Here is a 27,001-nt window from a genome sequence, read left to right as displayed (position 1 = left end):
TTACAGCTAGTGACTTCACCTAAAGGAAACCGTTCCAGCTAGTGACTTCACCTAAAGGAAACCGTTACAGCTAGTGACTTCACCTAAAGGAAACCGTTCCAGCTAGTGACTTCTCCAAAAGGAAACCGTTCCAGCTAGTGACTTCTCCAAAAGGAAACCGTTCCAGCTAGTGACTTCACCTAAAGGAAACCATTCCAGCTAGTGACTTCACCTAAAGGAAACCGTTCCAGCTAGTGACTTCACCTAAAGGAAACCATTCCAGCTAGTGACTTCTCCAAAAGCAAAACGTTCCAGCTAGTGACTTCACCTAAAAGAAACTGTTCCAGCTAGTGACTTCACCTAAAGGAAACCGTTACAGCAAGTGACTTCACCTAAAGGAAACCGTAACAGCTAGTGACTTCACCTAAAGGAAACCGTTACAGCTAGTGACTTCACCTAAAGGAAACCGTTCCAGCTAGTGACTTCACCTAAAGGAAACCGTTCCAGCTAGTGACTTCACCTAAAGGAAACCGTTCCAGCTAGTGACTTCACCTAAAGGAAACCGTTCCAGCTAGTGACTTCACCTAAAGGAAACCGTAACAGCTAGTGACTTCACCTAAAGGAAACCGTTACAGCTAGTGACTTCACCTAAAGGAAACCGTTCCAGCTAGTGACTTCACCTAAAGGAAACCGTTCCAGCTAGTGACTTCACCTAAAGGAAACCGTTACAGCTAGTGACTTCTCCAAAGGAAACCGTTCCAGCTAGTGACTTCACCTAAAGGAAACCATTACAGCTAGTGACTTCACCTAAAGGAAACCGTTCCAGCTAGTGACTTCACCTAAAGGAAACCATTCCAGCTAGTGACTTCTCCAAAAGCAAACCGTTCCAGCTAGTGACTTCACCTAAAGGAAACTGTTCCAGCTAGTGACTTCACCTAAAGGAAACCGTTACAGCAAGTGACTTCACCTAAAGGAAACCGTAACAGCTAGTGACTTCACCTAAAGGAAACCGTTACAGCTAGTGACTTCACCTAAAGGAAACCGTTCCAGCTAGTGACTTCACCTAAAGGAAACCGTTCCAGCTAGTGACTTCACCTAAAGGAAACCGTTCTAGCTAGTGACTTCACCTAAAGGAAACCATTACAGCTAGTGACTTCACCTAAAGGAAACCGTTCCAGCTAGTGACTTCACCTAAAGGAAACCCTTAAAGCTAGTGACTTCACCTAAAGGAAACCCTTAAAGCTAGTGACTTCACCTAAAGCAAACCGTTCCAGCTAGTGACTTCACCTAAAGGAAACCCTTAAAGCTAGTGACTTCACCTAAAGGAAACCGTTCCAGCTAGTGACTTCACCTAAAGGAAACCGTTACAGCTAGTGACTTCACCTAAAGGAAACCGTTACAGCTAGTGACTTCACCTAAAGGAAACCGTTCCAGCTAGTGACTTCACCTAAAGGAAACCGTTCCAGCTAGTGACTTCACCTAAAGGAAACCGTTCCAGCTAGTGACTTCACCTAAAGGAAACCGTTACAGCTAGTGACTTCACCTAAAGGAAACCGTTACAGCTAGTGACTTCACCTAAAGGAAACCGTTACAGCTAGTGACTTCACCTAAAGGAAACCGTTACAGCTAGTGACTTCACCTAAAGGAAACCGTTACAGCTAGTGACTTCACCTAAAGGAAACCGTTACAGCTAGTGACTTCACCTAAAGGAAACCGTTACAGCTAGTGACTTCACCTAAAGGAAACCATTACAGCCGGTGACTTCACCTAAAGGAAACCCTTACAGCTAGTGACTTCACCTAAAGGAAACCATTCCAGCTAGTGACTTCTCCAAAAGCAAACCGTTCCAGCTAGTGACTTCACCTAAAAGAAACTGTTCCAGCTAGTGACTTCACCTAAAGGAAACCGTTACAGCAAGTGACTTCACCTAAAGGAAACCGTAACAGCTAGTGACTTCACCTAAAGGAAACCGTTACAGCTAGTGACTTCACCTAAAGGAAACCGTTCCAGCTAGTGACTTCACCTAAAGGAAACCGTTCCAGCTAGTGACTTCACCTAAAGGAAACCGTTCCAGCTAGTGACTTCACCTAAAGGAAACCGTTCCAGCTAGTGACTTCACCTAAAGGAAACCGTTCCAGCTAGTGACTTCTCCAAAAGGAAACCGTTCCAGCTAGTGACTTCTCCAAAAGGAAACCGTTCCAGCTAGTGACTTCACCTAAAGGAAACCGTTACAGCTAGTGACTTCACCTAAAGGAAACCGTTCCAGCTAGTGACTTCTCCAAAAGGAAACCGTTCCAGCTAGTGACTTCTCCTAAAGGAAACCATTCCAGCTAGTGACTTCACCTAAAGGAAACCGTTCCAGCTAGTGACTTCACCTAAAGGAAACCATTCCAGCTAGTGACTTCTCCAAAAGCAAACCGTTCCAGCTAGTGACTTCACCTAAAGGAAACTGTTCCAGCTAGTGACTTCACCTAAAGGAAACCGTTACAGCAAGTGACTTCACCTAAAGGAAACCGTAACAGCTAGTGACTTCACCTAAAGGAAACCGTTACAGCTAGTGACTTCACCTAAAGGAAACCGTTCCAGCTAGTGACTTCACCTAAAGGAAACCGTTCCAGCTAGTGACTTCACCTAAAGGAAACCGTTCTAGCTAGTGACTTCACCTAAAGGAAACCATTACAGCTAGTGACTTCACCTAAAGGAAACCGTTCCAGCTAGTGACTTCACCTAAAGGAAACCCTTAAAGCTAGTGACTTCACCTAAAGGAAACCCTTAAAGCTAGTGACTTCACCTAAAGCAAACCGTTCCAGCTAGTGACTTCACCTAAAGGAAACCCTTAAAGCTAGTGACTTCACCTAAAGGAAACCGTTCCAGCTAGTGACTTCACCTAAAGGAAACCGTTACAGCTAGTGACTTCACCTAAAGGAAACCGTTACAGCTAGTGACTTCACCTAAAGGAAACCGTTCCAGCTAGTGACTTCGCCTAAAGGAAACCGTTCCAGCTAGTGACTTCACCTAAAGGAAACCGTTCCAGCTAGTGACTTCACCTAAAGGAAACCGTTACAGCTAGTGACTTCACCTAAAGGAAACCGTTCCAGCTAGTGACTTCACCTAAAGGAAACCGTTACAGCTAGTGACTTCACCTAAAGGAAACCGTTACAGCTAGTGACTTCACCTAAAAGAAACCCTTACAGCTAGTGACTTCACCTAAAGGAAACCGTTACAGCTAGTGACTTCACCTAAAGGAAACCGTTACAGCTAGTGACTTCACCTAAAGGAAACCATTACAGCCGGTGACTTCACCTAAAGGAAACCCTTACAGCTAGTGACTTCACCTAAAGGAAACCGTTACAGCTAGTGACTTCACCTAAAGGAAACTGTTACAGCTAGTGACTTCTCCAAAAGCTAATTGGAGTCAGGCGACACTTAACCTGGAGTCCAATCAATGAGACGAGATTGGAGATGTTGGTCAAAGTTGCCTTGCCCTACAAAATTAGATTTTGCTATTCACAAGAAGCATTGCCTGATGTGAACCATGCCTCAAACAAAATAGATCTCAGAAGACCTAAGATAAAGAACTGTTGACTTGCATAAAGCTGGAAATGGTTACAAAAGTATCTCCAAAGGCCTTGATGTTCATCAGTCCACAGTAAGACAAATTGTCTATAAATGGAGAAAATTCAGCACAGTTGCTACTCTCCCTAGGCGTGGCCGTCCTGCAAAGATGACTGCAGCAGCACAGCACAGAATGCTCTGAGGTTAAGAAGAATCCTAGAGTGTCAGCTAAAGACTTACAGAAATCTCTGGAACATGCTAACATCTCTGTTGACGAGTCTACGATACATTAAACACTAAACAAGAATGGTGTTCATGGAAGGACACCAAGGAAGAAGCCACTGTTGTCCAAAAAAAGTTTGCAAAAGTGCACCTGGATGTTCCACAGCGCTACTGGCAAAATATTCTGTGGACAGATGAAACTACAGTTGAGTTGTTTGGAAGGAACACAACACTGTGTGGAGGGAAAAAGGCACAACACACCAACATCAAAACCTCATCCCAACTGTAAAGTCTGGTGGAGGGAGCATCATGGTTTGGGGCTGATTTGCTGCCTCAGGGCCTGGACAGCTTGCTATCATCGTCTGAAAAATGAATTCCCAAGTTTATCATGACATTTTGCAGGAGAATGTTAGGCTATCTGTCCGCTAATAGAAGATCAACAGAAGTTGGGTAATGCAACAGGAAAACGACCCAAAACACAGAAGTAAATCAACAACAGAATGGCTTCAACAGAAGAAAATACGCCTTCTGGAGTGGCCTAGTCAGTCCTGACCTCAACCTGAGTGGCCCAGTCAGTCCTGACCTCAACCTGAGTGGCCCAGTCAGTCCTGACCTCAACCTGAGTGGCCCAGTCAGTCCTGACCTCAACCTGAGTGGCCCAGTCAGTCCTGACCTCAACCTGAGTGGCCTAGTCAGTCCTGACCTCAACCTGAGTGGCCCAGTCAGTCCTGACCTCAACCCGATTGAGATGCTGTGGCATGACCTCAAGAGAGCAGTTCACACCAGACAAGATTATTGCTGAACTGAAACAATTTTGTAAATAGGAATGGTCCAAAATTCTTCCTGACTGTTGTGCAGGTTTGATCCGCAACTACAGAAAACGTTTGGTTGAGGACATTGCTGCCAAAGGAGGGTCAGCCAGTTATTAAATCCAATGGTTCACATACTTTTCCCACCCTGCACTGTGAATGTTTACACGGTGTGTTCAAGAAAGACATGAAAATATATTATTGTTTGTGTGTTATTAGTTTAAGAAGACTGTGTTTGTCTTTTGTTGTGACCTAGATGAAGATCAGATAAAATGTTATGACCAATTTATGCATAAGTGCAGGTAATTCCAAAGGGTTCACATACTGTTTCTTGCCACTGTATATACAAAAGTATGTGGACACCCCTTCAAATGAGTGGATTTGGCTATTTCATCTACACCCATTGCTGACAGTTGTATAAAATTGAGCACCCATGCAATCTCCATAGACAAACATCGGCAGTATAATAGCCTTACTGAAGTGCTCAGTGACTTGGAAATGTTTTGGAGCAGCAATGGCTCAGCCGGTAAGTGGTAGGCCACACAAGCTCACAAAATGAGACTGCCGAGTGCTGAAGCGTGTAACACGTACAAATCATATCATAAGTTCCAAACTGCCTCTGGAAGCAATGTCAGCACAAGAACTGTTCGTCGGGAGCTTCATGAAATGGGTTTCCATAGCCATTGGACTCTGGAGCAGTGGAAACGTGTTCTGAAGCGATCAATCACACTTCACCATCTGGCAGTCCGACGGACAAATTTGAGTTTGACAGATACCAGGAGAACGCTACCTGCCCCAATGCATAGTGCCAACTGTAAAGTTTGGTGGAGGAGGAATAATTAGTGTCCATATACTTTTGAAGATGTAGTGTAGTTCAGTTTAGCTGTGAATTTGTTAGAGTAGTTTGTAAAAGTAGTAATTTTGACTCAGCCAGGGTCGGGGTTCAACAGGCTGTTCAGTAGACTGTGAGCCGTAACCCCAAATCAGATGATTCTGCACTGTGTAGGAGATCATGTTGAGTGTGTGTGTGTTAGGGCTGCATAACTAATCAAATTCACACAGAAATCACATGTTGACATGTGCAATATCCATATCCATCCTCCTAGTTCTAGTCCTAGTCCTAGTCCTAGTCCTAGTCCTAGTCCTAGTCCTAGGATTCCAATAGTTCACTAAAATGTTTTGATCCACATTGCAAGCCAAATCTTAGTTGCAATATTTGGTTTTTAAAATAGTGGCCCATATCGTGCAGCCCGTGTGTGTGTGTGTGTTTGTAACAGAGAGAGCATTACGTACGTGCAAGAATGACTAATTCTTGTGCATGTAGGCCCATACTGTTATGTGTCTGCTCTGGTCTCTCCTATTGTGACCTAGAAATCCTCTGATGGGGTCAGACCTGCCTAGTTATTATTTCTATTGGGCATAGGGAGAAGAAGATTATGACTTCGGAATATGATGATGATTAATATTTCAAATCATCTTTCATGTTTCCAACTGAATGGAAATGGGACAAGAGCCTCTGCACTCGGGGCCTAATCCTTGGATTATACATAACCAAACGTCCGTAAACTCCTAACCACTGTCTCTGTGGAGATACAGTGTAACATACAAAAAAATACACCAAAATACCCAGAAATCTGTTGATAGAGCAGACCACAACCGGTCCTGCATCAATGAGCAGGAAAACAATTATGCCCATCAGCTTGTGTGTGTGTGTGTGTGTGTGTGTGTGTGTGTGTGTGTGTGTGTGTGTGTGTGTGTGTGTGTGTGTGTGTGTGTGTGTGTGTGTGTGTGTGTGTGTGTGTGTGTGTGTGTGTGTGTGTGTGTGATATATATATAGAGAGAAAAAGCGATAGAGTGAGGAGATGGGATGCAAGAGGGGTAAAGAGTAGTGGGAGGTTGTTGTCTATTTATCGAATGTTCCTCCCTGGTATACTGACATACAGTACCAGTCAAAGGTTTGGACACATCTACTCATTCAAAGGGTTTTCTTTATTTTTACTATTTTCTACATTGTATAATAATAGTGAAGATATCAAAACTATGAAATAATACAAATGGAATCATATAGTAATCAAAAAAGTGTTAAATAAATCTAAATATATTTTATATTTGGGATGATTTAAAGTAAACACCCCTTGCCGTGATGACAGCTTTGCACACTCTTGGCATTCTCTCAACCAGCTTCACCTGGAATGCTTTTCCAACAGTCTTGAAGGAGTTCCCACATATGTTGAGCACTTGTTGGCTACTTTTCCTTCACTCTGCAGTCCAACTCATCGCAAACCATCTCAATTGGGTTGAGGACAGGTTATTGTGGAGGCCAGGTCATGTGTTGCAGCACTCCATCACTCTCCTTCTTGGTCAAATAGCCCTTACACAGCCAGGAAGTGTGTTGTGTCATTGTCCTGTTGAAAAAGTTCTAGAACTAGAAATAGAACTAGGACTAGGAGGATGGATATGGATATTGTACATGTCAACATGTGATTTCTGTGTGAATTTGATTAGTTATGCAGCCCTAACACACACACACTCAACATGATCTCCTACACAGTGCAGAATCATCTGATTTGGGGTTGAAGAATCTAAAATATATTTAACACTTCTTTGGTTACTACAGGATTCCATATTTGTTATTTCATTGTTTAGATTTTTTCACTATTATTCTACAACGTAGAAAATAGTACAAATAAAGAAAAACCCTGGAATGTGTAGGTGTGTCCAAACTTTTGACTGGTACTGTACATGTTCTTAGTTAGACACATACAGTGTTGTGCCTATGTACCCTACAGTATTACAGATCACTAGTAATGATATAACAGTAAGTTACAGTCAGCCTTCCATTAATAGCAAGCCAAGGTGCCTTACTGGCTATATTGGGTAGAAATGGAATAGTTGTCACTGGGAATGTAGATAGCTAGATAGATAGGTGTCACCACACCTTCCTACTTCAGGCTTACGCTCCTGAGAGGGGGATAGAAGAGGGGAAAGAGATAGAGAGATATAAATATACTTAAGTCATCCATAAGGGTTTAATGCCTGCTGTTGGTTGGAGTGTATTACTCATTATCATGGCCTACATACAGTAACTCTGAATTACTATTATTGCCGATTATGCGAAAACACACATACACTCACACACACACACACACACACACACACACACACACACACACACACACACACACACACACACACACACACACACACACACACACACACACACACACACACACACACACACACACACACACACACACACACACACACACACACACACACACACACATGTTTTTCCCAGCAACTTGACTAAGTTTTTAACTGCATAGGCTGCTAGTGCTGTCCGTGGTGCTGAAAGCTAGAACTACATTTTGCCTACAAGATACACCCCATTTTCAGAAATTCATGTTCAGTGTTGTTAAGTGTTTGGATTTGATAATTGGATTCGTGCTCTCTGGTGGAACATGCATAATACACCGTATCTGCTGGTTTTGCAGGCAATTACATTTCTACGCTTCATGATTGGAGTATGTCACATTTTTCACCACTTGGTGTCACTGTTGACCGTTAGTGTGAGAAATGATCACGGACGTTATTAATAGGCCCATCCCGCCTTCACAGGGTGAGAACATGTCTTGCTGCATTGTTACAAAGAGACGCAGGACGAGAGAGCGAAAAGTCGGCATCAAGATCAGTCTGTTTCTACCTTCTACAATTGCATCCGAATTTGACAAATAACTTCTTCAAAATCTTGATTGTTTTAAATGTAATTTCATCTCTTCGGATCTATATGTGGCTCATGTTCGATGGAATGATGTCTTTACCGAACAGAAGGAGCTCTATTGTGACGTATGTAGTGCTTGTGTTGCTGGAGTGTTACTGGGAAGCGGTGTGCGGACAGCTCTCCTATTCCGTCTCAGAGGAGGTAAACCCAGGGACTTCTGTGGGAAATATCGCTAAGGATCTAAACCTCAATGTCCAGGATTTGGAGTCGCGTATGTTTCAGATTGTCACCGGGTCCAAGAGAAAGTATTTCGAGGTAAATCTAAAGACTGGTGTTCTCTATGTGAATGAGAGAATAGACAGAGAGGAGCTCTGTTTGAAGGCTCTGAAATGTACAATCAGTGTAGAGGCCGTTATAAACAGTCCGTTGAAGCTTTACCGTCTAGAAATCACTATTTTAGATGTTAACGATAATGCTCCGTCGTTTATTGAAAAATCACAAAGTATCAATATAGCAGAGAGTACATTACCAGGCTTGAGATTCGCCATAGCAGAGGCAAATGATGAGGATGTGGGTAAGAATTCTGTTAGTACATACATGCTTAGCCCTAATGAATATTTCGCTCTTGATATACACAAAGGAGGAGAAAGTGTGTCTGCTGACTTAGTGCTGCAGAAAGCGTTAGACCGAGAGAAACAGTCTGTTATAAAGCTCACACTGACGGCCATTGATGGTGGCAACCCACCGAGGTCGGCCACATCAGAGATTGTAGTTAATGTTTTGGACGTCAATGATAACGCTCCGGTTTTTAGTATCTCGTTGTATAAGACTCGACTCTTCGAAAACGTGGCAATAGGGACAAAAGTAATCACTCTGAATGCGTCTGATGTCGATGAAGGCATAAACAGTGAAATGGTGTATTCGCTAAGAAGTAAAGGCCAAGATCATATATTAGATAGATTTCAAATCGATTCTAAAACGGGAACAATCACAGTTAAAGGGCATATAGATTTCGAAAAAAGTCCTGCCTTTGAGATCCGTGCAGAAGTGAGTGACAGAGGCCAGCCACCGATGGCAGCTCACTGTAAAGTGTTGGTAGAGGTGGCGGACCTCAACGACAATGCCCCTGACATCACTGTGACGTCACTCTTAGACACAGTGAAGGAGAACGCCAAGATGGGCACTGCTATTGCTCTCGTGTCTGTCCTCGATAAAGATGGTGGCAAAAATGGAATAGTGAATTGTAATATTGTGAATAATGTCCCATTTAAACTGGAGACAAACTATAAAAACTATTATTCGTTGGTGGTCGACGGGCCTCTGGACAGAGAGAGCGCTTCTCAGTATAATGTCACCATCACAGCTACAGATGAAGGGACCCCGCCTCTCTCCAGCACCAGCGTTATTACTATACACGTTTCTGATGTAAATGACAACGCTCCTCGATTCTCAGAACCCGTGATTAATGTTTATGTGAAAGAGAACGGTCCGGTAGGAGACGTCATTTATACGATGTCTGCTTTTGACCCAGATTCAGATGAAAATGCAAAGATGACGTATTCGTTATTAAATACAAGTGTTCCAATATCATCATCGGTAAATATAAACTCTCATACTGGAGATATAATCTGTCTGCAGTCTTTTAACTATGAGGAGATCAAAACGTTCCAGTTTAAAGTTCAGGCCACAGACTCTGGTGTTCCTCCACTCAGCAGCAACGTGACTGTGAGCGTTTTTATCCTGGATGAGAATGACAACAGACCTGGGATTCTCGCGCCCTATTCTGAGCACGGCTCCGTTAACATGGAGAACGTTCCCTATTCTGCTGAAGCGGGCTACTTTGTGGCCAAGATCAGGGCTGTAGACGCCGACTCTGGCTACAATGCGCTGCTTTCTTATCACATCTCTGAGCCCAAGGGAACCAACCTCTTCCGAATCGGAACCAGCACCGGGGAACTAAGGACTAAGAGGAGAATGAGTGACAATGACCTGAAAACTCACCCGTTGGTCGTGTTGGTTTCTGATAACGGAGAACCCTCCCTGTCAGCGACTGTGTCTATGGATGTAGTGGTGGTTGAAAGTACAGGTGAAATCCGGACTCAATTAAGAAATGTGCCGAGAGAGGAGGAGAACTTCTCTGATTTAAACCTGTATTTGTTGATCGCCATTGCCTCGGTGTCAGTGATATTTTTACTGAGCCTCATCAGTTTAATTGCTGTAAAATGCCACAGGACAGAGGACAGTTTCAGAAGGTACAGCGCCCCAATGATCACCACACACCCTGACGGAAGTTGGTCTTACTCTAAATCTACTCAGCAGTATGACGTGTGTTACAGCTCAGACACACTGAAGAGTGACGTAGTGGTTTTCCCCGCTCCGTATCCACCTGCAGATGCAGAACTGATCAGTATTAATGGACATGACACGTTTAACAGGACTCAGACATCACCCAACAAAGACAAGGTAAGAACTGTAGTTTTAACACAGAAATTCGTTTTCCTTCTATCCTTTCCTAAACATGTCTTTGTCGCTTTGTTTTGATTTTCGATGTTTTTGGTTAACTTTGTTATTTGCCTCGTTATCTTATTTGAATGAACAGTGCCATTTTTGACATATCACTGCCTATTTAAGATGTTAAACTTGCTTGCTATTTTCCCACGTTGAAGAGAAACTTGGACGCGCTGTCCATGGTGCGGAAACGATTCACCCTCTCTTGCAGGTTTTTCCGGAAATATCATTTAGCATAAGAGTTGATGGGTATGCTATGAAGCAAGCTAGATGTATTCAGGGTTTTCTAAAGCTAACCATATTCAGTGAGCTTCACATTCCAGCTCAGGCTTCATCCGTACTTGGACGGTGGATATTGCTGGACCGCCTGCGGCTAATTGTAGCAGGCTTGTAACTGCGTGTGCATATGGCACAAGGCTCGTCGAACGCAGAATTCTTTATTGAGACAATGGTGAAACCTCAATCCATTGGCGAAACAGAGCCACGTTTTCATTTTTGCCGAAATCGAAATGAAAGAAAAGTTATCTTTCAAATTCAGCAGACTGTGTTATTAAGAAATAGGTTTTCTGTACCGTCTTTATTTGATTAGTTATCCCCTTATTTTACTCATAATATTTTACTCAACATAAAAAAAAAACTATTTTCTACATTGTAGAATAATAGTGAAGCCACCAAAACAATGTAATAACACACATGGAATTATGTAGTAACCAAAAAAGTGTGAAACAAATGAAAATATTTTTTGAATTTGAATTCTTCAAAATAGCCACCCTTTGCCTTGATGACAACTTTGCACACTCTTGGCATTCTCTCAACCAGCTTCATGAGGTAGTCACCTGGAATGCATTTCAATTAACAGGTTTTCCTTGTTGAAAGTTCATTTGTGGAATTTCTTTCCTTCTTAATGCGTTTGAGCCAATCAGTTGTGTTGTGCCAACAAAATATATCCCTATTTGGTAAAAGACCAAGTCCATATTATGGCAAGAACAGCTCAACTAAGCAAAGAGAAATGACAGTCCATCAATTACTTTAAGACAGGAAGGTCAGTCAATGCTTAATATAAACAAAATCTTTTTTTTACCTCATTTTCGTGGTATCCAATTGGTAGCTTGTCTTTTCTCATCGCAGCAACTCCCGTACATACTCAGGAGAGGCAAAGGTCGAGAGTCGTGCGTCCTCCGATACACAACCCAACCAAGCCGCACTGCTTCTTGACACAATGCCCACTTAACTCGGATGCCAGCCACACCAATGTGTCGGAAGAAACACTGTACACCTGGTGACCGTGTCAGCCCGCTATAGGAGTCGCTAGTGCATGATAGTACAAACCCTCCCCTTACCCAGACGGCACTGGGCCAATTGTGCACTGCCCCATGGGTCTCCCAGTCGCAGCCGGCTGTGACAGAGCCTGGACTCAAACCCAGAATTTCTAGTGGCACAGCTAGCACTGTGATGCAGTGTCTTAGTTGCCTGCGCCACTCGTGAGGCCACATTTCAAAATCTTTTAAAGTTTATGCAAGTTCAGTTATAAAAACCATCAAGCGCTATGATGAAACTGGCTATCATGAGGACCGCCACAGGAAAGGAAGTCTCATAGTTACCTCTGCTGCAGAGGATAAGTTAATTAGAGTTAACTGTCCCTCAGTAATTGCAGCCCAAATAAATGCTTCACAGAGTTCAAGTACCAGACACATCTCAACATTACTGTTCAGAGGCAACTGAGTGAATCAAGCCTCCGTGGTCGAATTGCTGCAAAGAAACCACTACTAAAGGACACCAATAAGAAAAAGACTTGATAAGGCCAAGACATTTACATTACATTACATTTAAGTCATTTAGCAGACGCTCTTATCCAGAGCGACTTACAAATTGGTGCATTCACCTTATGACATCCAGTGGAACAGCCACTTTACAATAGTGCATCTAAATCTTTTAAGGGGGGTGAGAAGGATTACTTTATCCTATCCTAGGTATTCCTTAAAGAGGTGGGGTTTCAGGTGTCTCCGGAAGGTGGTGATTGATACACGAGCAATGATCATTAGACAGGTGGAAATCTGTCCTTTGGTCTGATGAGTCTAAATTTGAGATTTTAGGTTCCAACCGCCGCGTCTTTGTGAGACACGGAGTGGTGAACGAATGATCTATGCATGTGTGGTTCACATCGGGTGAGCTTTGCTGGTGACACTGTCAGTGATTTATTTAGAATTCAAGGCACACTTAACCAGCATGGCTTCCAGAGCATTCTGCAGCAATGCACCATCCCATCTGGTTTGTGCTTAGTGGGACTATAATTTGTTATTCAACAGGACAATGACCCCAAACCCACCTCCGGGCTGTGTAAGTGCTATTTGACCAAGGAGAGTGATGGAGTGCTGCATCAGATGACCTGGTCTCCACAATCACCTAAACTCAATTGAATTGAGATGGTTTGGGATGAGTTGGACAGAGTGAAGGAAAAGCAGCCAACAAGTGCTCAGCATATGTGGGAACTCCTTCAGAACTGTTGGAAAAGCATTCCTCATGAAGCTGGTTGAGAGAATGCCAAGAGTGTGGAAAGCTGTCATCAAGGTGAAGTGTGGCTACTTTGAATAAACAAACATGTAAAATATATTTTGAGTTGATTAACACTTTTTTTGTACTTCGTGATTCCATATGTTTTATTTCATATTTTTGATGTCTTCACTATTGTTCTACAATGTAGATAATAGTAAAAATAAAGAAAAATCCTTGAATGAGTAGGTGTCCATACTTTTGGCTGGTACTGTACTTCTATTACTTTTTACAACTGTTCCCAGGGACCTTAAGACGAGTATTGTGAGGCCTATGGTTGTCCTAGAGCAAAATAACTGACATGTACATGTTCATGAGTCTCATCTTTCCATAGAGGAGTATGCTAGTTTGTAGCCCAAACAGTTCCGACGCTACAGACTGAGGTTGGCAGATCGCCTGTATCCGACTTCAGACTAGTCTCCTGACACTTGTGGAGGACATAGAGCACCATGTTCATGAGAGTCTCATCTTTCCATAGATGGGTCATAATATTTTTTTAGGCCAAACCGTTCGGACACTACAGACAATTTTGTGAGAAGACCAATTTTCCTGATGTCTCATGGTGACAATCTCAAAGTCAATTCCTCTAAATATGTAAAATATATATATATATATATATTTGGTGTAGACCAAATTGCATTGCATAAAAAAATTCAAAAGATTGAACTGAAGTTTGCCCCAAAAAATGGATTGTTCTATGAATGAAGTTGCACAAAAATGTGCATTTTACTACGAATTAAGTCTCACAAAATGTGTGTCTTTTCACACGAATTAAGCCACACAAAAACGATCAAAAACGCACGAAATCTGCTAAAATACTTACTGTATATATTTGAGGATTCTCAAAGCGTTTCAAAAGCAAAAAACAATCAAGCAATTGAACATCATGAGTAGCCTGGCCATGGCTAGGTCAACCAATAGAGGCCAAGTCTTACATATCAACATCATGAGTAGCCTGGCCATGGCTAGGTCAACCAATAGAGGCCAAGTCTTACATATCAACATCATGAGTAGCCTGGCCATGGCTAGGTCAACCAATAGAGGCCAAGTCTTACATATCAACATCATGAGTAGCCTGGCCATGGCTAGGTCAACCAATAGAGGCCAAGTCTTACATATCAACATCATGAGTAGCCTGGCCATGGCTAGGTCAACCAATAGAGGCCAAGTCTTACATATCAACATCATGAGTAGCCTGGCCATGGCTAGGTCAACCAATAGAGGCCAAGTCTTACATATCAACATCATGAGTAGCCTGGCCATGGCTAGGTCAACCAATAGAGGCCAAGTCTTACATATCAACACCATGAGTAGCCTGGCCATGGCTAGGTCAACCAATAGAGGCCAAGTCTTACATATCAACATCATGAGTAGCCTGGCCATGGCTAGGTCAACCAATAGAGGCCAAGTCTTACATATCAACATCATGAGTAGTCTGGCCATGGCTAGGTCAACCAATAGAGGCCAAGTCTTACATATCAACATCATGAGTAGCCTGGCCATGGCTAGGTCAACCAATAGAGGCCAAGTCTTACATATCAACATCATGAGTAGTCTGGCCATGGCTAGGTCAACCAATAGAGGCCAAGTCTTACATATCAACATCATGAGTAGCCTGGCCATGGCTAGGTCAACCAATAGAGGCCAAGTCTTACATATCAACACCATGAGTAGCCTGGCCATGGCTAGGTCAACCAATAGAGGCCAAGTCTTACATATCAACATCATGAGTAGTCTGGCCATGGCTAGGTCAACCAATAGAGGCCAAGTCTTACATATCAACATCATGAGTAGCCTGGCCATGGTTAGGTCAACCAATAGAGGCCAAGTCTTTGAGTGCATGCATCCTCCAAATATGGAGAGGAACAGTTCATGGCTTGATCAGGGGAAGGTGGCCAGGGAGATGGTTGATGAATAGTCTAGTTATGATCTTGTAGAGGGCTACTCTACGAACCAGCCTGAGTCGTGTTGCTACTGGACTTCTCCGTCACAATGAGTAATGTAATGAAATGGTTGAATGGAAACGTGGTTAGTGTGCGTGAAGTTTAAAATCCATTCTGCCATTACAAAAAAAAGTTATATATTTTAACATTACTATTTTTAACACAGAAAAAAATACATTTGATTAATAAAATATTTAATAAGTTGTCTTCCTCAAAGAAAGGGATGATGACGCAATCTTTGCCAGAGGGAGGGAATCTGATTTAATGGTCCTTGACTTGCGGCTCAGTCATTTCATTCAGTGGAAGTGGAGTTAGCCGTGAGTTAGCCTGCCCCGGAACATGTTAGTTCTGAATAATTCGTTGCCATATAAATGTACCTGGCTAAAAGGTGAGCCACGGGGGGGGGGACAAAATGGCGCCGTAGAGAGAACACAGTGTTTCAGCGAGCTCTCGTGGCATTCGTAAATTTATATTCTTACATTAATCTCCTAGCTTGAAAAAGTGGTAGAATTGGCTAAATAAGTTACCATATAATGAGTCTTGACGACTATTTCGCAAAAATCTCCGACAACATGCCCAATAGAACTACTAAGAAGTCGACCAAAACCACCACCCCTGTGGATGTGCATGAGGAGCTAGCTAACGTTAGCGAAGCTAACACCATTGCGGACCCAGGCACAATGGACCTGATGATTCAAAAGATGACTGATAACATTACTAAAGTGATCGATGCTAAGATAAGAACGGTCTTGGAAGCAATAGCAAGCCATTCAGCTGAAATACAGAGCGTTGTGAAACGTGTTGTTGAGGCGGAAGGAAGAATTGCTGCAGTGGAAACTTCAACTACATCTATGGACGCTAAGATAAAAGCACTTGAGAAACAGGTGCGCGAAATGGCGGAGCACATTGACGACTTGGATAATCGAGGACACAGATGCAATATTCGTGTTGTGGGACTCCCGAAAAATTCTGAAGGGACACGTTCAGTAAAATTCTTTGAGGAATGGATCCCTGGCTACCTACAAATGGACACTAAGGCTGGTCGTGTGAAGCTGGACAGAGCCCATCGCTCTCAAGCTCCGATACCGGGCCCCAATCAACGCCCTCGGCTCTGTTGGTAGTCAACATAAAGGTCCAAATGTCTCATTCTTCAATGATTACTCCCCAGCGGTTGTACGAAGACGCAAAGCGTTTGATGAGGCGAAGGCTCGACACAGGAGAATGAAGATGGACTACGCACTGTTGTACCCGGCCACATTGAAGATTATGGTCAACGGATCACCTAAAAAGCTCTACACACCTGAAGAGGCTGCTGCGTTTATTGACTCTCTGCACCTCCACAGCATTGAATAACTTTGCTTATTTTTGGTTGAATCTGATCATGAAACAGTGGTGTGAGTCCTCACGTACTCCGGCTCAGTAATATTCGTATCTTTATTATTTTTCTTGCTAAAGTAATAGCCGCTATAGCTCAGGCTGAGATATGTGTGAACCCATATTGGTGCCCAGGCTTGGTTTTAGGTGGAAGAGCCTCAATCTTCTTCTATTGATTTTCTTTTCCAAATATATAAAGGATGAGGCTATTGAGCGGCAATGCAGACTTAAGAGTCTACATTGGAGAGTTGAAATCCCCTGCATGTTAGCTAGTGGGAAAACCCCCTTTTGGATTTTTACATGTTTAATTTTTGGGTTTAGTATAGTTGGAGTTCAGGGTTCATATTTTTTGTTTATGCTCAGTGAGATGGAGGAGAGTTCAACACATGGAAAAAGGTACCACCCCTCGTTTACAGTAGGATCCAGTCTGAATATTGAATGGTCAAGATACAATGGCAGGTAACAGACTGCGTGTATGTACGTGGAACATTAGAGGGAGCCATAACCCCATTAAGAGGAAGAAAGTATTGTCTTTTTTGAAAAAAGAAAATATTGATATTGCCCTGTTGCAAGAAACCCATTTGGATGATAAGGAGCACCTGAAATTACAACAAGGAGGGTTTGGTCAAGTGTTTTTCTCATCATTTACATCCAGAAGTAGAGGTGTAGCAATTCTGGTGAAAAAGAACTTACCACTTAAGGTCTTGAATTGTGTGAAAGATAAATTTGGTTGCTTTGTTGTAATTAATGGTACTTTACAAGGGCAGAACATTTCCATAATGAATATTTACTTCCCCCCTGCTCACCCCCCTGATTTCCTCACTAAGGCATTTCTAGACTTTTCAGAATTAATCTCAGACACTGCAGTGGTTGGAGGAGATTTTAACTGCTTGTTGAACCCCCTTATTGATAAATTTCCCAGTGGTATAGCTTCACTCTCTCCTCAAGCTAAGTCACTTAAAGTTATTTGTGATGATCTGGGGTATGCGGATGTCTGGAGAGCTTTCCATCCCTCCAACAGAGAGTTCACTTTTTTCTCTGCACCTCATGGATGTCAGACTAGAATAGATTATTTTTTTATGCCCAAGACGTCTTTGCAGTCTGTTTTATCTGCTAGGATAGGAAGCATAGTCATATCTGATCATGCTGAGGTGATCCTGGACATAAAACTCAACGGGGCATTCAATCGGTCAAGACATTGGAGGTTGAACACAACCATTCTTAAAGACCATACATTCACATCATATTTTATAATAGTGTTTAAAGCATTTTTCTCTATTAACTCTCAATCAACAGATAACCCTTCGCTCCTTTGGGAGACCTGTAAAGCGTATGCCAGGGGTCTGATTATGTCATACACAGCTACTAAGAGACGGAAAAAGCGGGAAAAGCAAAAATGTTAGAGGGTGAATTAGGAACTAAAGAGAAGGACTACATTAACTCCTGCCCTATTAAAGGAAATATCAGTCATTAGATCAACGTTAGACTCTCTCCTAACACAGGACGCTGAAAAGAAAATGAGATTTGTCAGGCAAAAGCTATATGAACATGGCGATAAGCCAGGAAAGTACTTGGCATACCTAGCTAAAAAGAAGGCTGACTCTCAGTCAATTGCTACTATTACTGATTCTGATGGTAATCATTTATATGAAAATAAATTGATAAGTGACTCATTTAAGAAATTTTATACAAACCTTTATGCCTCAGAACTGCTGCAAAGGATGCACCCAAATTAATGGAGAACTTCTTTGGTAAGATTGAGCTCCCTACTATCTCCGAAGAACAGAGGTCCCTCCTTAATGCCCCTATTACCAAGGAAGAGATAATGTTCGCAATTAAGAATCTGCAAAATGGTAAGGCCCCAGGACCAGACGGGTTTTGTAGTGAGTTCTATAAAGAGTTCCATGGCCTGATCCTTGAGCCATTGCGTGATATGTTTAACCACTCATTTTCAAATGACCAACTCCCTCAAACGCTGAGAGAAGCCAACATTTCACTTATTCTCAAAAAGGGAAAACGTCCAGAGTCTTGTTCCTCGTACAGACCAATTTCCCTTCTGAATGTGGATAGAAACTTGCTTTCTAAAATTCTAGCCACAAGATTAGAGGACTCATTGCCACTAATTGTGAAAGGAGACCAAACTGGCTTCATTAGGGGCCGTAAGTCATGCAACAACGTCAGGCGGCTTCTTAATGTAATTCAAGCCTACCAACAAAGTGCTGTGGATGGTCTTGTGCTCTCCCTAGATGCTGAGAAAGCATTTGATCGTGTGGAGTGGTCTTACCTATTATTTGCTCTAAATAAATTTGGTCTGGGGGACAACTTTATAAAATGGGTGAAAGTGTTATATGATGATCCTCAGGCTGCTGTCCTTACTAATGGGCTACGGTCAAATAGCTTCTCTTTATACAGAGGTACCAGACAGGGCTGTCCTTTATCCCCCCTCCTCTTTGCACTCGTTATGGAACCACTGGCCGAGGCCATCAGGGTAACGCCTGCTATACAGGGGCTGCTCATTGGAGATGTTCACCATAAAATAAGCTTGTATGTCCTGATATTCATCTCTAGTCCCGAGACTTCAATTACATCTCTTATTAATATTATTGAATTATTCAGCGGATTCTCAGGCTACAAGATTAACCTTACTAAGTCAGAGGCTATGCCACTTGGTAGCCTGCATTCTGTACCTAATACTTCTCCCCCCTTCCCTTTTAAATGGTCTCCCTCAGGTTTCATGTATCTGGGTATATCTGTAACTCCTAAATTCCAGCTAATGTACAAAGCCAATTTTGTTCCTTTGTTTGATACAATAAGACAGGATCTGGAGCGCTGGAACTCTCTCCCCATTTCTTGGTTGGGTAGAATATCCCTCTTGAAAATGAACATTTTAACCTAGACTACTTTACCCAATCCAAATGATCCCAGTATTTCTCTCCAATAAGGTAATAAAGGATGTAAATGGATGGCTAAGTTCCTTTATATGGAGTAAACGCAAGCCAAGACTTAAGATGGCAATATTGCAGCTGCCAAGTTCTATGGGCGGCTTGGACATGCCCAATATCAAGTTCTATCAATGGTGTGCCCACCTTTGTTATATTTCTGACTGGATCACAAATGATGACTCCTCTATTTGGTTAGACATTGAGACTTCTCTTTCAAAATACCCCTTACAGGATCTTTTATTTTTCAGAAGTTTCAAGTCTGTAGAAGGACACTGCAATAATCCAGTTACACTTAACACACTCAAAGTATGAAGGTCAGTTCAACGCTTCCTGGGAAGGTCCAAACTAACCTCTGCTCTTACCCCAATTCTTAACAACCCAGATTTCAGCCCAGGATTGCTGGATGCTGGCTTTAACTTATGGCTTAATAAGGGCATACGCAGGCTAAACGACTTATTCGCTGATAAGATTTTGTTGTCATTTGAGCAGATGGTCGAGAAATATCGACTCCCAAAGCAGGACTTTTTCCGCTTCCTACAAGTAAGATATTATATTCTGGAGAGCACCACCTTAATTGGTAACCCTGATGTGGCTGTCATTGAAAGAATGCTTTTTTTCCCACAAAGGAAAATGTCTGTAAGTCTGTTTTATGATACTTTAAGGTCCTTTTCTGCTGTCAACACACAGAGGGTGAAACAAGTGTGGGAGAAAGAATTGTCTGTTACTATTGACAAAGAGATGTGGGAGGACATTTGGAGATATGCAAAAACAATATCTATATGTAACCGTACTAGAGCAATCCAATTAAGAATAATACACAGATTGCATATATCCCCAAATCGCAGACATGCTTTTAGCCCCACTTCCTCTTCCCCTCAGTGTCTTAAATGCAAAACTGATACAGGCACCCTAACACATTGTTTATGGTCATGTACCAAAATACAAAGATACTGGTCTGGTGTCCTGCAAGAAATTGAAAAGATCCTAGGGGTTGATCTAGAATTGGACCCAGTTTCTTTACTGTTAGGTCTCCCTAGTAGGCATGTTACTTCTGTCTGTAAAAGGAGGCTTTACAACATCCTTACCTTAGCAGCGAGGAAAAACATCCTTTTACAGTGGATTAGTGATAAGGTTCCTTCTATTAAAGACTGGCATAAGATACTATTTGAATGGGTGCCTCTGGAATATCTGACATGTACATTGTATTCTAAAACAGACCAGTTCTACAAAGTATGGGAACCGTATCTAAATTATCTAGAACCTGAGGTATCAGCTATTATGCTGCAAGGATTCTCTTAGAATGGCGGGGATCTATGTATTTCAGAACTACACTGTACGTTCCATGTGTGGAACCTAACCTCTTGGTTTAAACTGAGCTTTTGTTTAATTTCTGTTTGTAAGTTTGTTTAAAATGTATGTATTGAGAGACGCAATGATGGTGATGGGGTGAGAAGCACAGAGCGGGAAGAGGAAAATGGTGTGCGTATGTATGGGTGTGTATATGTGTGTGTGTGTGTGTGTGTGTGCGTGCGTGTATGTATGCATATGTGTGTGTATATGCATGGGTATATGTATATGTGTGTATGTATGTGTATGTATGTATGTATGTATGTATGTATGTGTATATATATGCACGTAGATATGGGTAAGTGGGGGCTGTTTTTCTTTTTGTTCTGTGTGCTTTGTCTCTGTTGTATCTCTTAATATGGGTGAAAATTGTGAAATTTCAATAAAAATACTGTTACAAAAAAAAAGGTGAGCCACATTCGGATGACCGGATATCCCAAATTTAACTCACAGTTGACCAAAGTTACCTTGCCAACTCCTCAAACCTGCTTTGTAAAATTCCCCTCTTAACTTGGTTTCGTTCGGTATTTTCAGTAAATCCTGCCATACAATTAGGCTGTATTGTTCCCATAATGCTTAGTTGTGTATGGATGTCATTGAATAATGTGGTTTTCTAATATGGTGTACGCTTCAATATTACCACGTGGCGTCACTGTTGACCATGGAATTGAGATATTACATTCGAGTTTCGAGTCCCCTCCCAGTTTCACAGGGTGAGGAGCTTTCACGGGGCTTTGTTACAAAAAGAAGCAAGACGAGAGAGACTGTAGTTGGAGGACAAATATGTACCATGTTGTAATTCAGCTGGATTTGAGACATATATTCTGTGCTTAGATTTTTTTGCTGATCTCTCTATTTTTAGATCAATGCTCGGCAAACGTTCGATGGAAGTATGTCTTTGCCGAACAGAAGGAGCTCTATTGTGACGTATGTAGTGCTTGTGTTGCTGGAGTGTTACTGGGAAGCGGTGTGCGGGCAGCTCTCCTATTCCGTCTCAGAGGAGGTCAACCCAGGGACTTCTGTGGGAAATATCGCTAAGGATCTAAACCTCAATGTCCAGGATTTGGAGTCACGTATGTTTCAGATTGTCACCGGGTCCAAGAGAAAGTATTTCGAGGTAAATCTGAAGACTGGTGTTCTCTATGTGAATGAGAGAATAGACAGAGAGGAGCTCTGTGTGAAGGCTCAGAAATGTACAGTCAGCGTAGAGGCCGTTATAAACAGTCCTTTGAAGCTTTACCGTCTAGAAATCACAATTTTAGATGTTAATGATAATGCTCCGTATTTTGCTGAAAAGTCACAAAGTATGGACATTGCTGAGAGTACATTACCGGGAGCGAAATTCTCTCTTTTAGAAGCTTCTGATGGCGATGTTGGAATGAATACTGTTAGCACATACAAGCTTAGTCCTAATGAATATTTCTCTCTTGATATTCACAAAGGAGGAGAGAGGGTGTCTGCTGAGTTAGTGCTGCAGACAGCTTTAGACCGAGAGAAACAGCCCGTTATTCAGCTCACACTGACCGCTGTTGATGGAGGAAATCCGCCGAGGTCTGGCACGTCAGAAATAAAAATAAATGTTTTAGATAACAATGATAACCGTCCTATATTCAGTAGCTCTTTGTATAAGACTCGTGTTTTCGAGAACGTGCCCATAGGAACAACAGTAATAAATGTGAAGGCAAATGATATCGATGAGGGCACAAACAGTGAAATAGTGTACTCTCTTAGAACTAAAGGCCAAGATCATATATTAGAGAGATTTCAAATCGATTCTAAAACGGGAACAATCACAGTTAAAGACGCGGTTGATTTTGAGGAAAGTCCTGCTTTTGAGATTCATGTGCAGGCGAGGGACAGAGGCCAGCCACCGATGGCAGCTCACTGTAAAGTGTTGGTAGAGGTGGTGGACCTCAACGACAATGCCCCTGAGCTCACTGTGACTTCACTCTTAGACACAGTGAAGGAGAACGCCAAGATGGGCACTGCTATTGCTCTTGTGTCCGTCCTCGATAGAGATGGTGGCAAAAATGGAGCGGTTCAATGTGAGGTCAAGAATAAGGTCCCTTTTAAATTAGAGACAAACTACAAAAACTATTATTCGTTAGTGGTTGATGGGCCTCTTGACAGAGAAAGCGCTTCTCAGTATAATGTTACCGTCATAGCTACGGATGAAGGGACCCCGCCTCTCTCCAGCACCAGCGTTATTACTGTACACGTTTCTGATGTAAATGACAACGCTCCTCACTTCTCAGAACCCGTGATTAATATTTATGTTAAAGAGAACGGTCCAGTAGATGTCATTAAAACCGTGTCTGCACTTGATTCTGACGTCAATGAAAATGGCAAGGTGACCTACTCATTATTAGAGAGTAGCAGCAAATTACCACCTCTGTCTACAATGGTTAATATAAACTCAGATACTGGAGATATAATCAGTCTGCAGTCTTTTAACTATGAGGAGATCAAAACTTTCCAGTTCAAAGTTCAGGCCACAGACTCTGGTGTTCCTCCACTCAGCAGCAACGTGACTGTGAACGTTTTTATCCTGGATGAGAATGACAACAGTCCTGGGATTCTCGCGCCCTATTCTGAGCACGGCTCCGTTAACACTGAGAACGTTCCCTATTCTGCTGAAGCGGGCTACTTTGTGGCCAAGATCAGGGCTGTAGACGCCGACTCTGGCTACAATGCGCTGCTTTCTTATCACATCTCTGAGCCCAAGGGAACCAACCTCTTCCGAATCGGAACCAGCACCGGGGAACTAAGGACTAAGAGGAGAATGAGTGACAATGACCTGAAAACTCACCCGTTGGTCGTGTTGGTTTCTGATAACGGAGAACCCTCACTGTCAGCGACTGTGTCTATTGATGTAGTGGTGGTTGAAAGTACAGGTGAAATCCAGACTCAATTCAGAAATGTGCCGAGAAAGGAGGAGAACTTCTCTGATTTAAACCTGTATTTGTTGATCGCCATTGCCTCGGTGTCAGTGATATTTTTACTGAGTCTCATCAGTTTAATAGCTGTAAAATGCCACAGGACAGAGGACAGTTTCAGAAGGTACAGCGCCCCAATGATCACCACACACCCTGACGGAAGCTGGTCTTACTCTAAATCTACTCAGCAGTATGACGTGTGTTACAGCTCAGACACACTGAAGAGTGACGTAGTGGTTTTCCCCGCTCCGTATCCACCTGCAGATGCAGAACTGATCAGTATTAACGGAAATGAGACGTTTAACAGGACTCAGACATTACCCAACAAAGAGGAGGTAAGATAAGAACTATAGTTTCACTTCACCCATAAATCCATCCTTTAATTAGCCTTTTTTGTCGTTTTGTTGTTTTTCTCAATGTCTTTGGATGAAGTTGAACTTTTCTTCTCTTTCTCATTTGCATGTTCAATGAAATAATAGCTGGTACAAGTTGGAAAATGCCGTACTCTTTTGCTCGCTGTCAAGATAAACATATAGGCGCTGTCCATGGTTCTGAAATCTGTCACCGCCTTGGCTACCTGCTTTTGCCTGTTGTTTCACGTAATGCACTGGATACGCTTTTTCCCCTGACTATGTTTTGTAGCATTTCATATGAAACATCACATACATGCTGCTCAGAAGTGAATGGTCGTCATGCTTCTATTGTGTTTGGATGGATGTCATGGAATGTATTGGGATCTTCTGAGTTGCTGTAAGCTGGTACATTCCCCACGTGGCGTCACTGTTGACCGTGGCATTGAGATATTATTTCGTGTCTCGAGGTCCCTCCCAGTTTCAGAAAGTGGGGAGATTTTTGGTGGCTTTGTTAAAAAGAGACGCAAGACGAGAGAGAGACGGTTGTCTCAGGCCATACCGGTGTTTACCGCTTAGAAATTCAGCTGGATTTGATACATATATTTTCTATGCTGAGATTTTTTCAAGGATACTAATCTTTTCGGATCTATGCGTTGCTGACATTCGATGGAAGTATGTCTTTACCGAACAGAAGGAGCTCTATTGTGACGTATGTATTGCTTGTGTTGCTGGAGTGTTACTGGGAAGCGGTGTGCGGGCAGCTCTCCTATTCCGTCTCGGAGGAGGTAAATTCGGGGACTTCTGTGGGAAATATCGCTAAGGATCTAAACCTCAATGTCCAGGATTTGGAGTCGCGTATGTTTCAGATTGTCACCGGGTCCAAGAGAAAGTATTTCGAGGTAAATCTTAAGACTGGTGTTCTCTATGTAAATGAGAGAATAGACAGAGAGGAGCTCTGTGTGAAGGCTCCGAAATGTACAGTCAGTGTAGAGGCCGTTATAAACAGTCCGTTGAAGCTTTACCATCTAGAAATCACTATTTTAGATGTTAATGATAATGCTCCGTCGTTTACTACGAAGGCACAGGTCTTAGATATTACAGAAAACACTTTACCAGTGGCGAGGTTCCCACTGTCTGAAGCGTCAGATATCGATAGTGGTAGAAATGCATTGGGCACCTATAAGCTGAGCACAAATGATTATTTTTCTTTAGCGGTCCATAAGGGAGGAGAAAAGTGTGTCTGCTGACTTAGTGCTGCAGAAAGCGTTAGACCGAGAGAAACAGTCTGTTATAAAGCTCACACTGACGGCCATTGATGGTGGCAACCCACCGAGGTCGGCCACATCAGAGATTGTAGTTAATGTTTTGGACGTCAATGATAACGCTCCGGTTTTTAGCAGTTATTTGTACAAGACTCGTGTTTTTGAAAACATTCCAATTGGCACGACAGTAATAACTCTGAATGCGACAGACGCAGACGAAGGAACAAATGGTGAAATCGTTTACTCCCTAAGACAAAAAGACCAAGATTATGTGTTGAACATTTTTGAAATTAATCAACGGACTGGAGTGATAACAGTAGAAGGAAATATTGACTTCGAGAAAGACAATGCTTTTGAGCTCCGTATACAAGCTCATGACGGGGCACAACCACCCATGACATCTCACTCTAAATTATTGATAGAGGTTACGGATATGAATGACAATGCCCCTGAGATCACTGTGACGTCACTCTTAGACACAGTGAAGGAGGACAGTAAGGTGGGCACCGCCATCGCTCTCGTGTCAGTCCTCGATAAAGATGATGGCAAAAATGGAATTGTGGATTGTGATATTGTGAATAATGTCCCATTTAAATTGGAGACAAACTATAAAAACTATTATTCGTTAGTGGTTGATGGGCCTCTTGACAGAGAGAGCGCTTCTCAGTATAATGTCACTATCACAGCTACGGATGAAGGGACCCCGCCTCTCTCCAGCACCAGCGTTATTACTGTACACGTTTCTGATGTAAATGACAACGCTCCTCGCTTCTCAGAACCCGTGATTAATGTTTATGTGAAAGAGAACAGTCCGGTAGGAGACGTCATTAAAACTGTGTCTGCACTTGATTCTGACGTCAATGAAAATGGCCAAGTGACCTACTCATTCTTAGAGAGTAAAGGCAAATCAGCACCGCTGTCTACAATGGTTAATATAAACCCGGATACTGGAGATATAATCAGTTTGCAGTCTTTTAACTATGAGGAGATCAAAACTTTCCAGTTCAGAGTTCAGGCCACAGACTCTGGTGTTCCTCCACTCAGCAGCAACGTGACTGTGAACGTTTTTATCCTGGATGAGAATGACAACAGTCCTGGGATTCTCGCGCCCTATTCTGAGCACGGCTCCGTTAACACTGAGAACGTTCCCTATTCTGCTGAAGCGGGCTACTTTGTGGCCAAGATCAGGGCTGTAGACGCCGACTCTGGCTACAATGCGCTGCTTTCTTATCACATCTCTGAGCCCAAGGGAACCAACCTCTTCCGAATCGGAACCAGCAACGGGGAACTAAGGACTAAGAGGAGAATGAGTGACAATGACCTGAAAACTCACCCGTTGGTCGTGTTGGTTTCTGATAACGGAGAACCCTCACTGTCAGCAACTGTATCTATGGATGTAGTGGTGGTTGAAAGTACAGGTGAAATCCAGACTCAATTCAGAAATGTGCCGAGAAAGGAGGAGAACTTCTCTGATTTAAACCTGTATTTGTTGATCGCCAT

At 42.6% G+C, this 27,001-nt stretch overlaps 1 protein-coding gene across 20 annotated transcripts in view; it reads left to right on the top strand.

Moving 5' to 3' along the window:
* LOC118372108 (protocadherin alpha-C2-like) overlaps positions 1-27,001 on the top strand; it is a 220,161-nt gene that overhangs the window by 95,280 nt on the left and 97,880 nt on the right. Inside the window, exon 1 of one of the 20 annotated variants that reach the window (XM_052488256.1) lies at positions 8,227-10,749. The exons of the other annotated variants lie outside the window; for them this stretch is intronic. Coding sequence (XP_052344216.1) covers positions 8,353-10,749 — 2,397 coding nt within the window. The 5' untranslated portion in view covers positions 8,227-8,352. Of the gene's footprint in view, positions 1-8,226; positions 10,750-27,001 lie in introns of those variants that run through there. 20 annotated transcript variants of the gene reach the window in all.

This window comes from Oncorhynchus keta, chromosome 30, assembly GCF_023373465.1.
Source record: "Oncorhynchus keta strain PuntledgeMale-10-30-2019 chromosome 30, Oket_V2, whole genome shotgun sequence".
Taxonomy (NCBI): domain Eukaryota; kingdom Metazoa; phylum Chordata; class Actinopteri; order Salmoniformes; family Salmonidae; genus Oncorhynchus; species Oncorhynchus keta.
The sequence above is the reverse complement of the archived record's forward strand: the minus strand, read 5'-3'. Positions and strand labels throughout refer to the sequence as shown.